General features: G+C 52.6%; 1 protein-coding gene across 8 annotated transcripts; it reads right to left on the bottom strand.

Moving 5' to 3' along the window:
• Positions 1-1,169: 1,169 nt before the first annotated feature.
• SLC25A23 (solute carrier family 25 member 23) lies at positions 1,170-17,262 on the bottom strand. Of its 8 annotated transcripts, none has more exons than XR_009737422.1 (12): positions 14,499-17,255; positions 13,303-13,429; positions 12,657-12,744; positions 12,257-12,368; positions 11,116-11,274; positions 10,873-11,025; positions 10,566-10,673; positions 9,116-9,283; positions 4,158-4,308; positions 3,938-3,996; positions 2,960-3,140; positions 1,170-1,658 (listed from the first exon to the last, which is right to left on the bottom strand). XR_009737422.1 is itself a non-coding variant. In XM_061422457.1 (12 exons), exons 2-12 carry the CDS (start codon positions 14,652-14,654, stop codon positions 1,637-1,639), a joined length of 1,425 nt encoding a protein of 474 aa, XP_061278441.1. In that variant the 5' UTR covers positions 14,655-15,238; positions 16,175-17,254; the 3' UTR covers positions 1,170-1,636. The 8 variants fall into 8 exon arrangements, 7 of the variants coding, with proteins under 7 accessions (XP_061278441.1, XP_061278445.1, XP_061278442.1 ...); XM_061422457.1 differs by lacking the exon at positions 3,938-3,996 and having other exon boundaries at positions 14,499-15,238; positions 16,175-17,254; XM_061422458.1 differs by lacking the exon at positions 1,170-1,658 and having other exon boundaries at positions 2,941-3,140.
• Between the last annotated feature and the right edge of the window lie 8 nt (positions 17,263-17,270).

Raw genomic sequence — 17,270 nt, 5'->3', positions numbered from 1 at the left:
TTCCACCTACCCGCCCAAGTCCTCCCCACAGCCCACAAAGTCCTGCTCTACTTGCCCCATCCCCTCCCAGCCCTCCCCTTCTCCCTCTCTCCCACTTGCTCACTCTGCTGCAAACAGGTCTCCTCGCTGTTCCTCCAACACACCAGGCATGATGCTGCCCAGGGACCTTTGCACCTGCTGTGCCCTCTGCCTGGGATGCTGTTTCCCTAGGCATCCCCATGGCTCCCTTCCTCACCATTTAAAACTCTTTATTCAAACATTACCATCTCCTCGACTACGCTTGCTGTTGTCATTGTTTAATCGCTAAGTGGTGCCTTATACTTTTGCGACCCCATGGACTGTAGCCGGCCAGGCTCCTCTGTCCGTGGGATTTCCCAGGCAACAATACTAGAGTGGGTTGCCATGTCCTTCTTCAGGGGATCTTCCCGACCCAGGGATAGAACCTGCGTCTCCTGCATTGGCAGGTGGATTCTTTACCACTGAGCCACTAGGGAAGCCCTAAAATAGAATATTACTCAGCCTTAAGAAGGAAGGAGATTCTAACACCTGCTACAACACAGATGAACCTTGAGGACATGATGCCCAGTGAAATAAACCAGACAGAAAAGGGCAAATAATTGCATGATTCCAGTTCTAGGAGGTCCCAGAGGAGTCAAATCTGGAGACAGGAAGTAGATGGTGGGCCCAGGGGCTGGGGGAGGGGATGGGGAGTGAGTGTTTAATGGGGACAGAGTTTCAGTTTGGGAAGATGAGAAAGTCCTCGAGACGGATGGTGGGGATTGTTGCGTGACAATATAATGTACTTAATGTCATAAAACTGTACACTTAAAATTGGTTAAAAGGGTAAATTTTATGTAACATGTATTGTACCACAATAGAAAAATATTTAATTTTCTTGTTGTTTTAAGCCCCTTGTTTTTGATAACTTTTTACAGCAGCCCAAGGAAAAGGACACACTTGTGTAATTAGAAAAACATACAGGACAAATTAGGAGGGCTCTTGAATGTGGACTTGCCCCTGCACCCACTTTACAGATGTGGAAACTGAGGCTCATGGAGTCATTTCCTGGTCTCCGTGAATGATGGATGACAACCCATGTGTCTTCCCTGTGAGTAGTTAGAGGTGCTCCCACATGCACCCACCCCCTTTCAGTAAAAACCACAATGAAAGAGCTTAGAAAATGTATTCCTTTGTTCTTTTCCTTTGAAATCACACACACAGGCAGGGCACAGGCAGGGAGGTGGGGCGCAGTGTAGGTGGAGGAGGTGGAAGCGTTGGGGGAGCGGGTCCTCCCATCCCCCAAACATCCCAGTTCCTCTTTCACAGTCCTTGAATGGGGTTCCCCAAGGACTTGGAAGGAATGGAGAGAGGGGGTTCCCCAATGATACTAAGCTCAGCATCCAAATATAAAGTGCAGAATGTACAGGGTGGGGGGCTGGGGTAAGTAGGGGGGATGGGTTGTCAACTCCTCTCTGGTACAAAAATAGACCTGGAGTGAATTTGGGGGCTTAGGGGGTTGGGGCTTTGTTTTGCATCCTTGGTTTGTTGCTCCTGGTTTCCAACTCTGAAGCCCGGGGAGGGGCCGGCCGTGCTGGGGTGTGTGTGCATATGGGGTCCCCTTCATGTGTTCCCAGCTTCAGATTGCCTGCTTGCCGGCCCTAAGAGAGAGGGAGCCAGGCTCTGGGGGTTGTAATCAGCCTATAGGTGGGAAGAGGGTGTGAGACCAGCAGAGTGCTGGAGGAGCATTTGAGCGCACCTTTCGCCCAACCCTGCCCCTGCCCCAGGCCTAGGGGCATGTCCATGCTAGGGGGCTGGGGGTCCAGCATCTGTGCAGGGCCTGGGAGGGATATCTCCTCCCCTTGCCAGCATCAGCTGTGTCAGGACTGTGGGCACATCCTGTAGGTTGTCAAGCCGGGAGCCTGGAACCTGGGCTTCCTGCAGGCTCCATAGACTGTGGGGTTTGTGCCATGGGGGAAGGGCTCTGGTGTGTGTCTGGAACAGGGGCGTGTGGGATCCAGGGTGCTGACTGGCCTAGTGGGAGCTAGCTGGGGGCTCTGAGCTTTCAAGGTCCAGTGCCTGGGAGGGTTCAGGTCAGAGGTCAGGGGTTAAGGGGTTGGCATCCAGTGCCTAGAGGTGGCAGGGTCTGCCTCTTATGGGTGGAGTTTCAATGTCCAGTGCCTGCGGTCTGGGGTCCTACAGTCGTAGTCACCTGGAACCGCTCCTCTGCCATTGGGTTCTCGAGATTGTGGTTTGAGGAGTGAGGATCTGGCAGATCAGGGCTTGGGAATCTGGTGTCCATGGTTGGGGGTGTCGAGGGAATGATGCTTGAAATGTGGGGATCGGGGAGTTGAAGCAGCGGGATCTGGGACCCTGTGTTGAGGTAAAGGGATTCAGGAATCCAGTGGTTGGAGGGAGAGGATTCAGGATCCAGTGGATGGGGTCCCAGGATCTAGGCCTCGCATTGTCAGGATACCGTGGCTGAGGTTTCTTGAGATCCAGAGTCCAGTGGTTGAGCTTGGAGATCCAGGACTCGAAGCAGAGGATCTAGGATCCACCAGTTTAGGGCTGGGGATCTAGGATCCAGCAATGCCTGAGGACACTGGATCCGGTGCCTGAGGCAGCTGGTTGGGGGGTGCGGTTAGATACTGGGTCGGTGCTGCTGTGGTTGGGGTGTCAGGATCCATTAGCTGGCTTGTGGGGGATCCAGTGGTTAAGACATGAAGGTCCAGCACTCAGGACGGGGGTGAGAGGACAGGGAAACGTGGGATCCAGTGGCTGGAGTGTGGGGACGCAGGACCCAGTGGATGAAGTACGGGGATCCTGTGGTTTGCATGGTAGGGTGGGGGGAGGACCTGGGATCCACTGGCTGTCTTGTCGGTCTCCAGTGGCCCAGGTGTGGGGGGACATCATGATTGAGGTGAGGGATCTGGGGGTGGAGGGTGGGTTCTGGGTCCCTCACCTGGACGTGACCCCCAGGGCCTGCTTCATGTTCTCGTAGACCACATAGGAGATGCTCACAGCAGGGATAACCTTCATGAAGTTGGGGGCAATGCCCCGGTAAAGGCCCCGCACGCCCTCCTGGGATAGGATGTGACGGAGGAGACCCAGCATGGAGAGCTGGGGGGCTCCCTCAATGGAGGCTGGGGAGGGGTGGGGAGGTCAGGTAAGGCCAGAGGTCCCCCTCTCACTTCCCCCTCTTTCCCCACCACCCCCACCAGGGCTGGGCCAGGTAGTCATTGCAGTAAGAGGGACTAACAGTGGAACCTACGACTCCAAGTTGGGGCTTCTACTGGCCTTGGACTTGGCTGCTCAACGTTTCACCCCAATCTGGAGGGCCCCATTTGGGGATGATGAGAAGCAGAGCAGATATGTGTGGAGGGGGAGGTGGGAGAGGACACAGAAGTGTCCTCCTCCTGGAGCTCCATCCCTTCCTTCTTCTCTCAGCTAAACTCTGACTCATCCTTCCATTCTCCATCCCAAACCAGCTCTTCAGGGGAACCCTCCTTGGTGCCCCAAGTCTGAGTCTGGCTTTTTCCCCTCCCCTTCATTCAACCCTAAATCCATACTTAATTTTGGGATGATTTATTCAGCACCTTCCTCTCCAGCCTGGAAGCCCTTTGAGGGTTGGGAGACTACATATGTGTTATGTGCGGATAACCCCTGGCAAAAATCCCAACACACAAATGCTAAAATCCCCGTAGAAATTCTCAAAAAAAAAAAAAAAAAAAAAGATTGAGGGATAGTAGGGGGGAGAAAAAAGAAAAATAACCTCAAAAAAACAATCCAGAGAAACAGAATAGAACAACTGTAGCCTGTAGCCTGGCGCTGTTGCTCCCTGGCCTGGCTGTAACCCAGCCTTGCAAATTAGAACTCAAAGAACCAGCCCAGAAAGCTTGCCTCCCAACTGAGATCGCTGGGATGCTCACCCAGTACTGACCGTGTCTGTTCTCCTGCTTAGGATAAAGGGCTCCCGTTCCAGCGTCACAAAAGGGTAAACTGAGGCCCAGAGAAAAGTCAGGGCTTGAGTCAAGGCCAATCCAAATTCCAGGAGGATCCCAGCCTGGGACTCTGCCTTCTCAGGAGGAGGAGCTGGGGGATGGGGAGATGGGCCCGAGTTGTGAGACCTTTCATGTCTCCTTGTCCCACCCAGGCCTCACCTTGGGCCTGCATGCGGGTCCGGACCAGGGCCAGTGGGTAGCTGGCTATCTGGCCGCACGTGCTGGAGATGGTGCCACAGGCCAGGAGGACGAGGATGCCCGGGTCAGCTGAATCGTGGCTATACTGCTGGAGCCACCGGTTCTTCAGGGTCTGGGAGGAGTGGAGAAGGAAGGAGGGTGGGTTGGAGCTAGGTGAAACCAGAACCCTGCTGGCTGGCTTCTGTATCCTGTGACAGCTGGTCTTAGCCAAGCAGGCTCTTGCTTAGACTTCACCTAAAGGGGACTTCCCTGGTGGTCTGGTGGTTAAGACTGAGCACTTCTAATGTAGGGGGCCTGGATTCCATCCCAAGTGGGGGAACTAAGATCCCACATTCCTGCTGCACCATGGGGACAAAAAACAAACAAACAAAAAACCTTACCTAGACTCTTTCTGGGCTTCCCTGATGACTCAGATGGTAAAGGATCTGCCTGCAATATGGGAGACCTGAGCTTGATCCCTGGGTGGGGAAGATTCCGGGGAGAAGGGAATGGCTACCCATTCCAGTACTCTTGCCTGGAAAATCCCATGGACAGAGGAGCCTGGTGGCCTACAGTCCATGGGGTCGCAAAGAGTCAGATGCAACTGTGCACACTCACACAGACCCTTTCTGGTATGTGGAATAATGGCCCCCTATTGTTCCTCCCCTAATCCCTGGAATCTGTGAATAGGATACCTTCCTTGGCAAGAGGGACTTTGCAAATAGGATTAAGTTAAAGATCTGGAGGTGGGAGATTATGCTAGAGCTTTCAAGTGGGCCTGATGTCATCACAAGTCTCCTTCTAAAAGTCAGAGAAGGAGAAGTGATGACAGAAACAGACATGAGAGAGAGACACGAGGTGGGGGAAGAGGCCATGTTGCTGACCTTCAATATGGAGAAGGGGCCATGAGCCAATGAACGTGGACCATCAGAAACTGGAAAATCTAAGAAAATGGATTCTCTCCTAGAGCCTCCTAAAGGAAAGAAGCCTTGCTGACACCTTGATTTTAGCCCAATTAGACCTATTTTATGGGTTTCTCTGGTGGCTCAGTAAAGAATCCCCCTGCCAATCAGGAAATGTGGGTTTGATCCCTGGGTCGGGAAGGTCCCCGGAAAAAGAAATGGCAATCCACTGCAGTATTCTTGCCTGGGAAATTCCATGGACAGAGAACCTGGCAGGCTACAGTCCGTAGAGTTGCAAAGAGTCAGACATGACTGATGACTAAATAACAATTACTATCCCCATTTCACTGATGAGAAACTGAGGCTCAAGGGAAGTTACTTGCCCAAAGCCACAAGATAAAGGTGACAATCAGCATTCAGAGTCACCCCCAAGTCCAGAGCTATGCTCTTGGCCAATCCTTTCTGAAGCCTTCTGTGAGGCCTCTGTAAGTCCAGGATCTTTTTTCTGACCTTGGGACTGGAAAGGCTCATAAATTGCATTTCCTGAGTCAGTCTTAATCCATTGCTAATGGCTTCCCAGAACTGTGTTGAGAGAGACTCAAGTGTGGTAATGGATTGGTGATGTCTGGTCTGGGTGTGGAAGGGGCAAATGAGAAGTGTTTACTATACTGACTTTGGGGCTAGAGCTGCATTAGCCAACTAGGTGTTTAATGAGTTTTTAAGAGCAGTTCTGTTAAAAAGAGGTTTTGATACCTGGATAAGAATGGCCAACACTGCACTTAAAAAAGAGTAAATCTAACTAAGGAAAATGAGATAAAATAATTAAAAATTTTAGATGTTAAAATCAGAGGCTTAGAATTTCAAAGATATATTAATAACTGTGAATAAAGTTAAAGTATAAAAAAGGAAATAAAACATGTTTTAAAGTGAAAAAAAAAAAAGTAAATCATGTTTCTACAGGACTTCTCAGAGTCTTTAAGAGAGTAATTAAGATCTTGAAATGTCAAGAGGGCACAGGGCTTCTCAAACTACTTAGACCTCTGAAATCACTTTTGGGGTGAAGAATGAATGAAATAAGGTTGTGTCTTATTTCTGCTCAGGAGTCTTAATGGCTTCCTATCACCTTTGGGAGAAACCCAAACTCGTGATCTTTGAGTCCTTGCTGATGTCAGCTCCATCCGGCCACTCAGGACTGCCACTCTTCAACAGCAAAACAACCAACCAATCTAATCAAAAAATGGGCAGAAGACCTAAAAAGACATTTCTCCAAAGAAGACATTTAGAAGGCCCATGGGAACGTGAAAAGATGCTCAATGTTGCTAATTATTGGAGAAATGTAAATCAAAACTACAGGGAGGTATCACCTCACACTGGTCAGACTGGCCATCATCAAAGAGTCTACAAATAATAAATGCTGGAGAGGGTGTGGAGAAAAGGGAACCCTCCTACACTTTTGGAGGGAATATAAATTGGTACAGCTACTGTGGAAAACAGTATGGAGGTTCCTTAAAAAATAGAGATGCCCTTTGATCCAGCAATCCCACTCCTGGGCATATATCTGGACAAAACTAAGATATATGCACCACTATTCACAATAGTTGAGACAGGGCAACAACTTAAATGTCCATTGACCATATAAGTGCTTACTTAAATAAGTACCATATAAGATGTGGTACTTATATGCAATGGACTACTAGTCAGCCATAAAAAAGGATGCCATAATGCCATTTCCAGCATCATGGATGGACCTAGAGATGATCATACTAAGTGAAGTAAGTCAGGGAAAGACAAATACCATATGATATCACTTGTATGTGGAATCTAAAATACTATACAAATGAACTTATCTGTGAAACAGAAACAAGGCTCCAGACACAGAAAAAACACTCATGGTTACCAAAAGGGAAAAGTGAGGCGGGAGGGATAATTTTGGAGCTTGGAATTAGCAGATACAAACTGTTTGTGTGTGTCAGTAGCTCAGTTGTGTCTGACTTTTTGCAACCCCATGGACTGTAGCCCACCAGGCTCCTCTGTCTGTGGAATTCTCCAGGCAAGAATACTGGAGCAGGTTGCCATTTCCTTCTCCAAGGGATCTTCCTGATCCAGGGATCAAACGTAGGTCTCCTGCAATGCAGGCAGATTCTTTACCATCTGAGCTACAGGGAAGTCCCATAGACACAAACTACAGTATATAAAATAAACAACAAGTTTCTACTGTATAGCACAGGGAACTACATTCTATATATTGTAATAAGCTGTAATAGAAAAAAGAGAGACTTTCACTCCTCCAAGAGACCAAATTCATTCCTGTGTCTGGCCCTTGGCATTGCTGTGCCCTCTGCTTTGTTCACACTCTTTTGATATATATTCAGCCCATCACTCCATCACCACCTCTCAGAGGCATTCCCAGCAATGCCCCCCTCCTGCCCACAGCTACTTTTGATTACACATTCTCTTTGTTGTCTTCTGAGAACTTTTCAGGATCTGAAACTATTTATTTGCTGGTTTACTGCCTTCTTTGTTCACTGGAGGGGCGTCCCAGGAGGACAAGAATTATGTTGTACTCTTTGAATGCATGCATCGGAAGGACTGGTGCTGAAGCTCCAATACTTTGGTCACCTGATGCAAAGAGCTGATTCACTGGAAAAGACCCTGATGCTGGGAAAGATGGAGGGCAAGAGGAGAAGGGGGCGACAGAGGATGAGATGGTTGGATGGCATCACTGACTCAATGGACGTGAGTTTGAGCAAGCTCAGGGAGATAGTGAAGGACAGGGAAGCCTGGTGTGCTGCAGCCCATGGGGTCACAGAGAGTTGGACGCAATTTGGCAACTGAACAACCACCTCGGATGCAGCAGCCAGCACAGTGCCAGGCACTTATGGATGCTTAGGAGACAGTGGCTAAACCAACACATGAATGAGCGAATGAGTGAAGCTTTATCTCATTTGGCTATTTATGTAGATGCTGGGTGCTGGTCCGGCAGGTAGGGTTGGCATGTATGGGGGATCTCAGATCAGACCAGTTATGTCATTTGTGGGACCCAGTGTGAAATAAAAATAAGGGAGGACCCCTGTTCAAAGATTACTGAAAATTTTAAGATGGGACTTTCCTGGGGGTCCAGAGGTTAAGAGCCCACCTGCCAGTGCAAAGGACATGAGTTTGATCCCTGGTCCGGGAAGATCCCACCTGTCACAGGGCAACTAAGCCCGTGAGCCACAACTACTGAGCCTGAGATCTAGAGCCCAAGTGCCATAACCCCCGAAGCCCACGCCCCCTAGAGCCTGTGCTCTGCAACAAGAGAAGCCACGGCAGTGAGAAACCTGTGCACCGCAACTAGAGAGTAGCCCTTGCGTGCCTCAACTAGAGAAGGCCTGAGTGCAGCGATGGAGACCCACTGCAGCCAAAAACAAATAAGTAAATAAAAAGAAAAAAAAATTCAAGATGGCAACAGCAAAGCATTCAACCAAGCCCAGGGCCCTTTTGAGTTGGCAACTGGACAGGCTGCCCACCTAGGGAACTGGGCTGGATACAAACACTGGGGCAGGGATGCCTGGGGACTTCTGTGGTAATTGGGAGAACCTGGTGATCCTGCCAGGAGAAGGGAGAAGCAATGGATGAGGCCTCTGGAAGAGAAACAGCAAAAACTCCTGGCTCCTTCCTCTCCTGATAAAGGTCCCAAGATGCTGACCATGGGTGTGGATTTTATAGTGGCGATGGACACCGAAAGGGGCAGGCCTTAAAGAAAACATTGGCTTGGAGGTAGAGGCGTGTTAGTTCATCTTTGCCTGCTCCCTTGATTCTCTGAGCTGGAGTGGTCCCCAACTTTCACATGTCCTGAGACCTGGGAAGACCAAACTACAGATGGAAGGTTCTTATTGTAGGAAGTGGAAGAGTGGCAGGCGATGGGGGTGCAATGCCTGGAAAGGTTCCCCAGGACCCCATGGCCCATGGTGCTTTGCTTCTCCACCTGTAGCTATGGAGGTCAACTGATTCAGACCCCCAGGGAGAGCAGACCCCAGAGAAGGGAGTGCCACAGACCTCGTAGACGGCCAGATCGATGCCCGCGTAGGGGATGATGCCCAGAACGTTGGGCAGGTAGCCACGGTAGAAGGCACGGGGCCCTTCTCTCTCCAGGATCTGCCACGCGCAGTCCAGCAGTCCCTTGTACTGGCCCGTCCGGCGAAGGGTCAGCCGTGTCTTCAGCACCTAGGGAGAACCCGGTTATCCCTGGAAAAGCTGCCTTTGGAATCACAACATCCAGGAATGAAGACAGCTGGGTGGAGACACCCTGAGAATAACTGAATTAAAAGAATCACTTCCTCTAGAATCTATCTTCTGCCTCCAAACTCTATACCCACAAACTGTTACATCTATCAGGGTTGCATGTGGCACCCACTGCTAACTGTCTCCCAATATCTTGTTATCTTCTCTCTTAGCAATAGAATCTGTTATTTTCAGCAAGTACACAGCTTCTAGAAATATAGACTACATTTCTCAGCTTCCCTAGGTGTGTGGCCATGTGACTGAGTCCTAGCTGATGAAGGTGAAGAAGGATGCCAGGCTGTCAGAAAGCATCCTTAAGGTCACGGAGGTGTTCCTCCCTTTGTTTTTCCTTCTTGGCTGGAATGTGGTTGCTGTAACGAGCACAAGCAGCCATTTTGGTCCATAAGGAGGATGCTACATGCTGCGGTGGTAGAACAAGATAAGTCTTGTTCTCCAACACTCTGAAGCCACTACACCATCCCTGAACTGCTCACCTCTGGACTTCATTTATGTGATTTAGGTTTTCTATCACTCACAATCCTAACTGATGCCTGGTACAACCTGAAACTTGAAATGATTTCTCCAAAAACGGTTTCACTTGGAAATGATTCCCTTGGGGACAAGCATCCTGGAAACCAGGATCCTTAGAGGAGGCATAGCCATCAATGGCTGCCCCCTACAACTGTTATCTAAACAGTTAAACCAACACTGATCAAACCAGCCAATCCTGAAGGAAATCAACCCTGATTATTCATTGGAAGGACTGATGCTGAAGCTCCAGTACTTTGGCCACCTGATGTGAAGAATCAACTCACTGGAAAAGACCCTGATGCTGGGAATGACTGAGCGCAGGAGGAGAAGGGGGCCCTTCTCATCCAGAGGATGACATGGTTGGATGGCATCATTGACTCAATGTACATGAGTTTGAGCAAACTGGAGATAGTGAAGGACAGGGCAGCCTGGTGTGCTTCAGTCCATGGGGTTGCAGTGTCAGATATGACTGAGCTGAGCGACTGAACAACAACAAACCAACAAACCACTACTGTCTCCAGAAATCACATGTCAAACTGTGATATGCAGACCAGCTACACAAGAAACAGCATTGCTGTACTGAGTCTGAATCAGGAAGAGACAAAGTGATCACCCAATGCTTAGTGGATCAGTGTGAAGTGGATCATCCCAACTCCCACAGTGCAACGAAGTCTCTGCCAGGGCTCCTCCTCACCTCCATGGGGTAGATGATGGTTTGGGCTGTGGCACCAGCCAGGGAGCCAGCCACAAAGCGCTCCTGCACATGCAGTGTCTCCTGTTGCCCCCGGATGGCCCGCTTGATCTGAGAAGGAGACACAGAGGTGGCGGGACCTCAGGGCTTAGCCTTCCGTGGGCTTGAAGTTCCCCTCTGCTGTCCTGCTGGGGGCATCCCATAGGGGAACCGATGCCCACTCCCAGGGGCCCGAAGACATTCCCCCACTCCCAGGCCAATCCTGCAGACCCCATGTCTACAGTCCATGCCTCCCCACACCTGCCCCCACCTGCTCATAGGCCATGAACTTGATTGCCGACTCAGGTGCAATCTTGAGCACATTAATCCCGTTGCCACGCCACAGGGAGTGCACGCCCCCCTCTTGGATCATGCTCCGGAGGCCCCCCAGGATGTTCAGCCGGTTGGTCTTAGAGGCGTGGACCTGGGTGGGGGGAGACAAGGTGGCTTTGGGGTCCCTTCCAGGGGTCCAGGCCTGGGAAAGGAGGGGGTGGGTCTCTCCAGGGCCTCTCACCTGCATGAAGACCTTGAGGCGGTCCAGAGGGGCTGTGCCTGTTCGGGACACAGCCCCCGCCACCGCGCCCGCCACCAGCTGCTTCCACCACATGCCAGTCAGCTTCTCCTGCTCCGAGAACTCATCCGGGACAGTCAGGCACTCACCAATATCCAGGACCTGGGGATGCAGAGGCTGGGGGTGTCATGACCCACTGGGGCTGGGGAGAGGTGACTCTGCTCTAAACTGGGGTGTCTCCCCCATGAATTCCAGGATACCCAGAGAGTCCACCAATCCAAGAGATCTCTCTCGGATCCCTACCCGACCTAGCCCCACAGTCTCCATGAAAGGTAACGTCCTTCCTGGGGACCTCCACCAAATCCCATCAAAGCCTCCTATTCAAGCCTCTGCTCCATAAAGATCCCTCCAGAGCCAATGAAATCCCTCTGCAGGATTCTACCCAAGGGTCTCTTACATAAGGATTCCAGAAGATTCCTGCAGGGCCACACAAGATCCTACCAGGGGCTTCCCATATCAGGAGCCCAGTGGCTCTCTCCTGGGGTCTCCCCCTGATCCCCAGGGGTGTCCCCCACAAAGATCATCTGTCCTCTAGCATCTCCACTTGAGGACTTCTTAACCAAACCCCTCATAGGTCTCCCAGGGTGGGAATCTCTGGATCTCTCAAGAGATTCTCAGCAGATCCCAAGGATGGATCCCCTCCAGATGCCATCAGATCCTATCAGAAGCATCACTCAGGGATTCCGACCCCAGAAATGACAATCCAGAGCACTTCTTCCCTCAATTTCTAATGGATCTCATCAGACCCTCCAAAAACAGTGGCTTCCTAACTTGTCTTTTCAGCAGCAGAATTCTTTATTGGGCAGAACTAGAAACCAGCAGAAGGAGAGCTGCGTGGGTAGAGGGTGGGAGACCAGATGCCCCATCTGGTGAGCCCTCTCTTGCCTACCACAAAGCCCAGCAGTAAGTCTGAAGGGCTCCCATCAGTCCCCAGAGTCCCAGATGAAGGAAGCAGAGAGCAGAACCTCACCCTCAGGCTGCTCCCAGTGGTTCCTCCCACTAGAGTGCTGATCCAGCCCCAGCCCCTATGCCCTGGGAAAGAGAGGTCCCAACCACCAGGCTGGGATCGTCACCCCCACCTCACCGTGGAATGCTTCCAGAAATACAGCACATCTTCCACGTTCTCCAGCGAATGCAACAGGAAGTGGTCACGCCACTCCTGCCAGTCAATGGTCATGGTGCCATCACGGTCCATGCTGGTGGGGGGAGGGGCACAGGTGGGACAGAATCAGTGCCTGGGGCTGGGAGGTGAGTTGAGGGAGGTGAGAGATTCTGGTTGGTTTGGGGAGGAGACTGAGCTCCTTGGCACTTCGAGGCCCCCCGTTTTACAGAGGGGCACACTGAGGCTCCGAGCAGGAAAGCAACTAGCCCAAGATCTCAGATCCACTCCCTCCCTGGTATTGGGTCCAGGGTTCAGAGGCTTGAGGTGGCTGAGGGGGTCTCTGGGATCTGAGTTACCTGGGATTGTGGACCCAACCACTCACCTGTGCAGGATTTTCTCTGCCTGTTCCAGCGAGATGGAAATACCTAGGGCTCGGAAACTCTGCTGGATCTCAGAGACGTCAATCTGACCTGGGGAGGGGGGCCGAGGGGGGGACCCTGAGTCAGAGGACCATAATAGCTTGGACTGGGGATGTCTAACAAGACTAGGGCATGCAGAAACCCAAGGTGAGGTGTGTGGCAAGGTTGCAGGGAGGGGCCCTTGACCCACTGGGATCAGAGAGGTGGAATTGGTTCATATTGGGAGGGACTTGCATTTGCTGAATGAAGGATTAAGTCCAGGAGTAATTATTGGGGTCCCCATGCCACAGGGAGTTGAGGCCACACTGGACATCCAGAAAATGCAATGGGGGTGGCTCTGTCTCACAGGGAATCCAGGAGCAATGTGGGGAGGGGAATCTTTGCATCACAAATAATAACACTAATAAATAATAGGGTCCCACCCCATTAGGAAAAGGAGGTGGGATAGGCCAGCTGGGCCCAGAAGCACCTAGCTGAGGGTGAGGAAAGCTCCCGAAATAGCCTGTGAGTCATCAGGGAGAAGCGGCCCTCCCCCCTTCCTCCTAGCACTGCCAGTTCTAACCCTATTGGGGTCTCCAGGGCCCCCACAGCCCCATCCCTGGGCCTTACCATCCTGATTCCGGTCCAGACTGTGGAACAGAAGTAGAAGGCGCTGTTCCCGCTCCTGCAGGTAGAGGATAAACTCCTCCAGGTCAAGGCCGCCATCTGGGTCAGTGTCACCCTCAGGGGAGATGCCCTGGCAGGGGAGAAAGGTCAGAGAGAGCTCCTCTAAGCTACTCCCACAATGTGGGGCCTGACAAGCTTATGTCCCAGGAGCCTGGGCCCATCACTCTGCCATCAGCTCTCCCCTCAACAAGATGCCCAAGGCCATGGTAGGTCTGTACAGTGGACAGCAGTTGTCCAACTTTCTTGGCGAGCAAAATGAGGCTCGTCAAGGTCAAGTAACTTGTCCAAGGTTACAGAGCTGGGAAGTAGATAGGTGGACCTGGGCTCTTTGTTTCTGCAAGCCTGTCCTTCCAGCTGTCTCTTATAAGAACTTGTCCGCATGGCAGTTTCAAGAGCTCTCACTGGAGACGGCGCTGGGCAACGTGGTAGCAAGGTCACAACCACACTGAGCATCCGCTGGGCCTCTGTTTACCCATCTGTAAAGTGGGAGGGTGATTGGAGGTTTCAGGGTGCTATGGACACAGTCCAGTGGCATCTGGGTCTTCAGGTGTAGAGGGATTGGGGTCAAGTTCCTGCTTGCATAGGAGCATCCCCAGCTGAGGGCAGCCTCAGATAGGATTGGGTCCTTGGCTGGGACAACTTGGGGCATTGAGCCAAGTCCTAGAAAGGACAGGGAAGGGAATGTAAACATAGAGTCTGGGGCAGCTGCCTGGGAGAGTAGTGGGTGCCCAGAGCCGGGTAGGAGGGAAGGGAGGGCATGTTTCCTGTAAGTGGGTGCAGGCCATGTCTCTGGGTTGTGCAAAGAGTTCAGAGGAGGGTGTGTCCTGGGCAGTGGGCAGAAAAGCGCACGTGGCCCCATTCCCGGGCAGACATCCTCCACCCAGAGGGAGGAGGGGGACGGGTTTGGCAGCCTGAACTGCAGGCCTGGGGCCTCGGTTGTCCTGTCTTGAGAGATCCCGTCAGGCCCGGACACGAGCGGGCACGGGCAAAGAGACAGGGACGCTCAAGGTAGGCACGGGTCCTGGAGTCCAGCACAGGCTGTCACAGGCGACTCCCGGCGCTCCATTCAGGGGCTCAGATTACCCGGCGCCAGCCGGGCCCAGCGCAGCGCACCAGGAGGAGTATCCCAGCGCGGGTACCTGTTGGGCGCCGCGGTCCGGATCGCCCCCGCCCAGCCGGGCCAGTCCCTGGCGCAACTCGCGGATGTCCACGCGACCATCCTTGTTACTGTCCAGCTCTTCGAAGAGGCGACCCCAGCGCTGACGCCGCTCGGCCTCGCCCGGGCCCCCCCGCATGGCGCCAGCCCGGGGGGGAGGGGAGGCCCGGCAGCGGCGGCCTCAACGGGGGCTTGACGGCTCCCCCTCCCCCCCCGGGACCCCGCAGGGCCAGCTCCGCGGCCACTGCCACTGCAGCCTCCGCGCTGCCTGACGTGCTCCGGCACTTGTAGGAGGCGGTGACTGCTAGCCGTCGCCGCCCGCCCCAGAACTTGCTTCTCCTCCCCCGACCCGCTTTGGGGGGAGGGGGCTGAGGGCGGAGCTGGAGGGGGGAGGGTCAGGGATGCCCGGGTATTAGCACAACCGAGGGAGCACCACCGGAGAAGGCAATGGCACCCCACTCCAGTACTCTTGCCTGGAAAATCCATGGACGGAGGAGCCTAGTAGGCTGCAGTCCATGGGGTCGCTAAGAGTCGGACACGACTTTCACTTTTTACTTTCATGAATTGGAGAAGGAAATGGCAAACCACTCCAGTGTTCTTGCCTGGAGAATCCCAGGGACGGGGAAGCCTGGTGGGCTGCCGTCTATGGGGTCGCACAGAGTCGGACACGACTGAAGCGACTTAGCAGCAGCAGCAGCAACAGCAGGGAACACCACATTCATTCTGGAAATGGAGTGGCTGAAGAGAGCAATATCTCACGTCTGGTTTCGTAGCTCCTTTTCTACGTGCCTCACTTTACCCTCTGCCCAAGGAGGCGAGGTAAGGAGATCTCGAGGACTGGGTTACGTAATCCCTTTCCACTTGACCTCCTGCCTCTACTAATTTTCATCAGGAACTAAAGTTCTCTTTTTTCCTAGACGTTCTCAAGGACCAACTCCGCGCCATCTAGGCCTGCAACAGCCCGCCCGCTTCAATCACATTCCCTACGCGGCCACTGAAGCACAATATCTAGCCGTGCTGTCATCCCGCCCGTGCGCCTCCTTTCTCGGTTCCACTCAGCCTGGGAAACGGAAGATCAACGCGCCGGGCGGCTTCAAAGTCGGTTTCCTATTGGCCAGAGCCGCAAAAGCTGCGCCCGCCCGTCCCGCCTCTCCCACCCACCTAGGCGGGGCCTCCCCACTGACCCAGGGCAGCCTTCGGCCCCGCGGCTCCTGGCTCTCCAGGAAGTCTTAAAGTGGCCCCGACCTGATCCGGACACCGAGAAAATTGCTCTCTCTGGACCTGCCTGGGGAGGAGTCCCAGGCGCGGTTGGGGATAAGGACGCGTAATTGGAGGCGGGGCCCCAGTCTGTCGCTCTCTGTGCACCTGCCGAAGGTCCCTCCCACTAGTTTCGGGCGCAGTTTCTCGATTCACCATTAGGGGGAGGGGCGCCCAGGCCTTTTGACAGCGAATAATAATAATAGCTAACGTTGATTCATTGCGTTGTACAAGCCTGGTCTTTTACTCACTTCTCGCGTCGTCTTCTCTAAAACCCTAAAACGTAGGTGGGACTGGCTTTCGCACTTCACGGATGAGGAAATAGGAGGTTAAGCCGCTCACCCCAGTCCATATGCCCAGGAAGGGGCAAAGCAGAGATTTAATTAGACCTGGGATTCTTACCCATCGTTGATCTATGACCTGGAAGGGATTAATTTTCCCTTAACCATAACTCTTCACTGTAGAGTCCGCAGGATGAGGTCGTCTTATCACCATCGTCCTTTATCCAAAGATACAGCCGAGAGGGCAATATGGCTCCCTGGCAATATGCCCAGATAGGTGTGCTCTAACAGGTGTGTTCCAGACAAAGCCTCTTATAGAGGGTCTCTTCACAGACGTTTTCATTCACAGATGGCCCTTGCAGGTGCCCTGCAACATAGGGGGATACAGATATTTTCCCACGGAGATGTCCCAAACAAACGGTTTCTCACAGGTGCATCCTTGACAGATGGACCTCAGTACACACGAGCCCCCCTCAGATGTGCTTCTGTTAGAGTGCCCCACGCAGGCGTGCTCAGATCTCCCTCTCACATGAGCTCAGTTCTACGCAGCTGTCCCTCCTGCAAGGTTGTTTCCTCCACCTCATAGGTATGTGTCTCAACAGGTATTCCTCCACCCAGGAATGCGTTACACAGCCTCCGCCACCACAGGTGTATTCCATTTAAATATCCATCCATATGAGGCTTTTTCATATAACGGGGTCCCCTACAGGCGCACTTCAATGCAGGTGTGTCTTGTACAGGTGTTTCTAATGTCTTTCCACACGGCAATTCCTCCTGCAAATCTTGTTCATTTCATAGGTGAGCCATGCAGATGCATTCCCAAAACAGATGTGCCCCGCGCCACAGTGCCTCAGCCAGGTGTTTAACATGCAGGTGTGTTCTCTACAGCTGTTTTCCCCACAGGCAGGCTTCCATTCAGCTATACTCCAAATAGATGTGTTTCAAGGCAGATGTGTCCCTCGGCGTTCTTACAGATCCGTGCAGATGTCTTCTTTACACCTAAGCTCTCATGCAGGTGTGTGCCACATAGGTGTTTTTTCCTTAGAGGCTCCCCATCCCGGTCTGCCCAAGACAGGAGTGCTTCACACACCGATGTTTCCATGCCCTGTGTTTCCACACCTGGACAATTCTACAGGTGTACCTGCAGTGCAGGTGAGAGGCCCCTTTTACACCTGCGCGCTTACACTTCTTTTTATGCCTTCGGATTGTAGGATTGG

Source organism: Bos javanicus, chromosome 7 (assembly GCF_032452875.1).
Source record: "Bos javanicus breed banteng chromosome 7, ARS-OSU_banteng_1.0, whole genome shotgun sequence".
Taxonomy (NCBI): Eukaryota; Metazoa; Chordata; class Mammalia; order Artiodactyla; family Bovidae; genus Bos; species Bos javanicus.
The sequence above is the reverse complement of the archived record's forward strand: the minus strand, read 5'-3'. Positions and strand labels throughout refer to the sequence as shown.

Coding starts and splice junctions, on each gene's coding strand:
- SLC25A23 (XM_061422457.1), bottom strand. CDS start 14,654: ATGCGGGGGGGCCCGGGCGAGGCCGAGCGGCGTCAGCGCTGGGGTCGC. Junction 13,430..14,498: donor CGGACCGCGGCGCCCAACAG/GTACCCGCGCTG, acceptor CTCCCCTGCCAG/GGCATCTCCCCTGAGGGTGA. Junction 10,674..10,872: donor AGTTCATGGCCTATGAGCAG/GTGGGGGCAGGT, acceptor TCTCCTTCTCAG/ATCAAGCGGGCCATCCGGGG.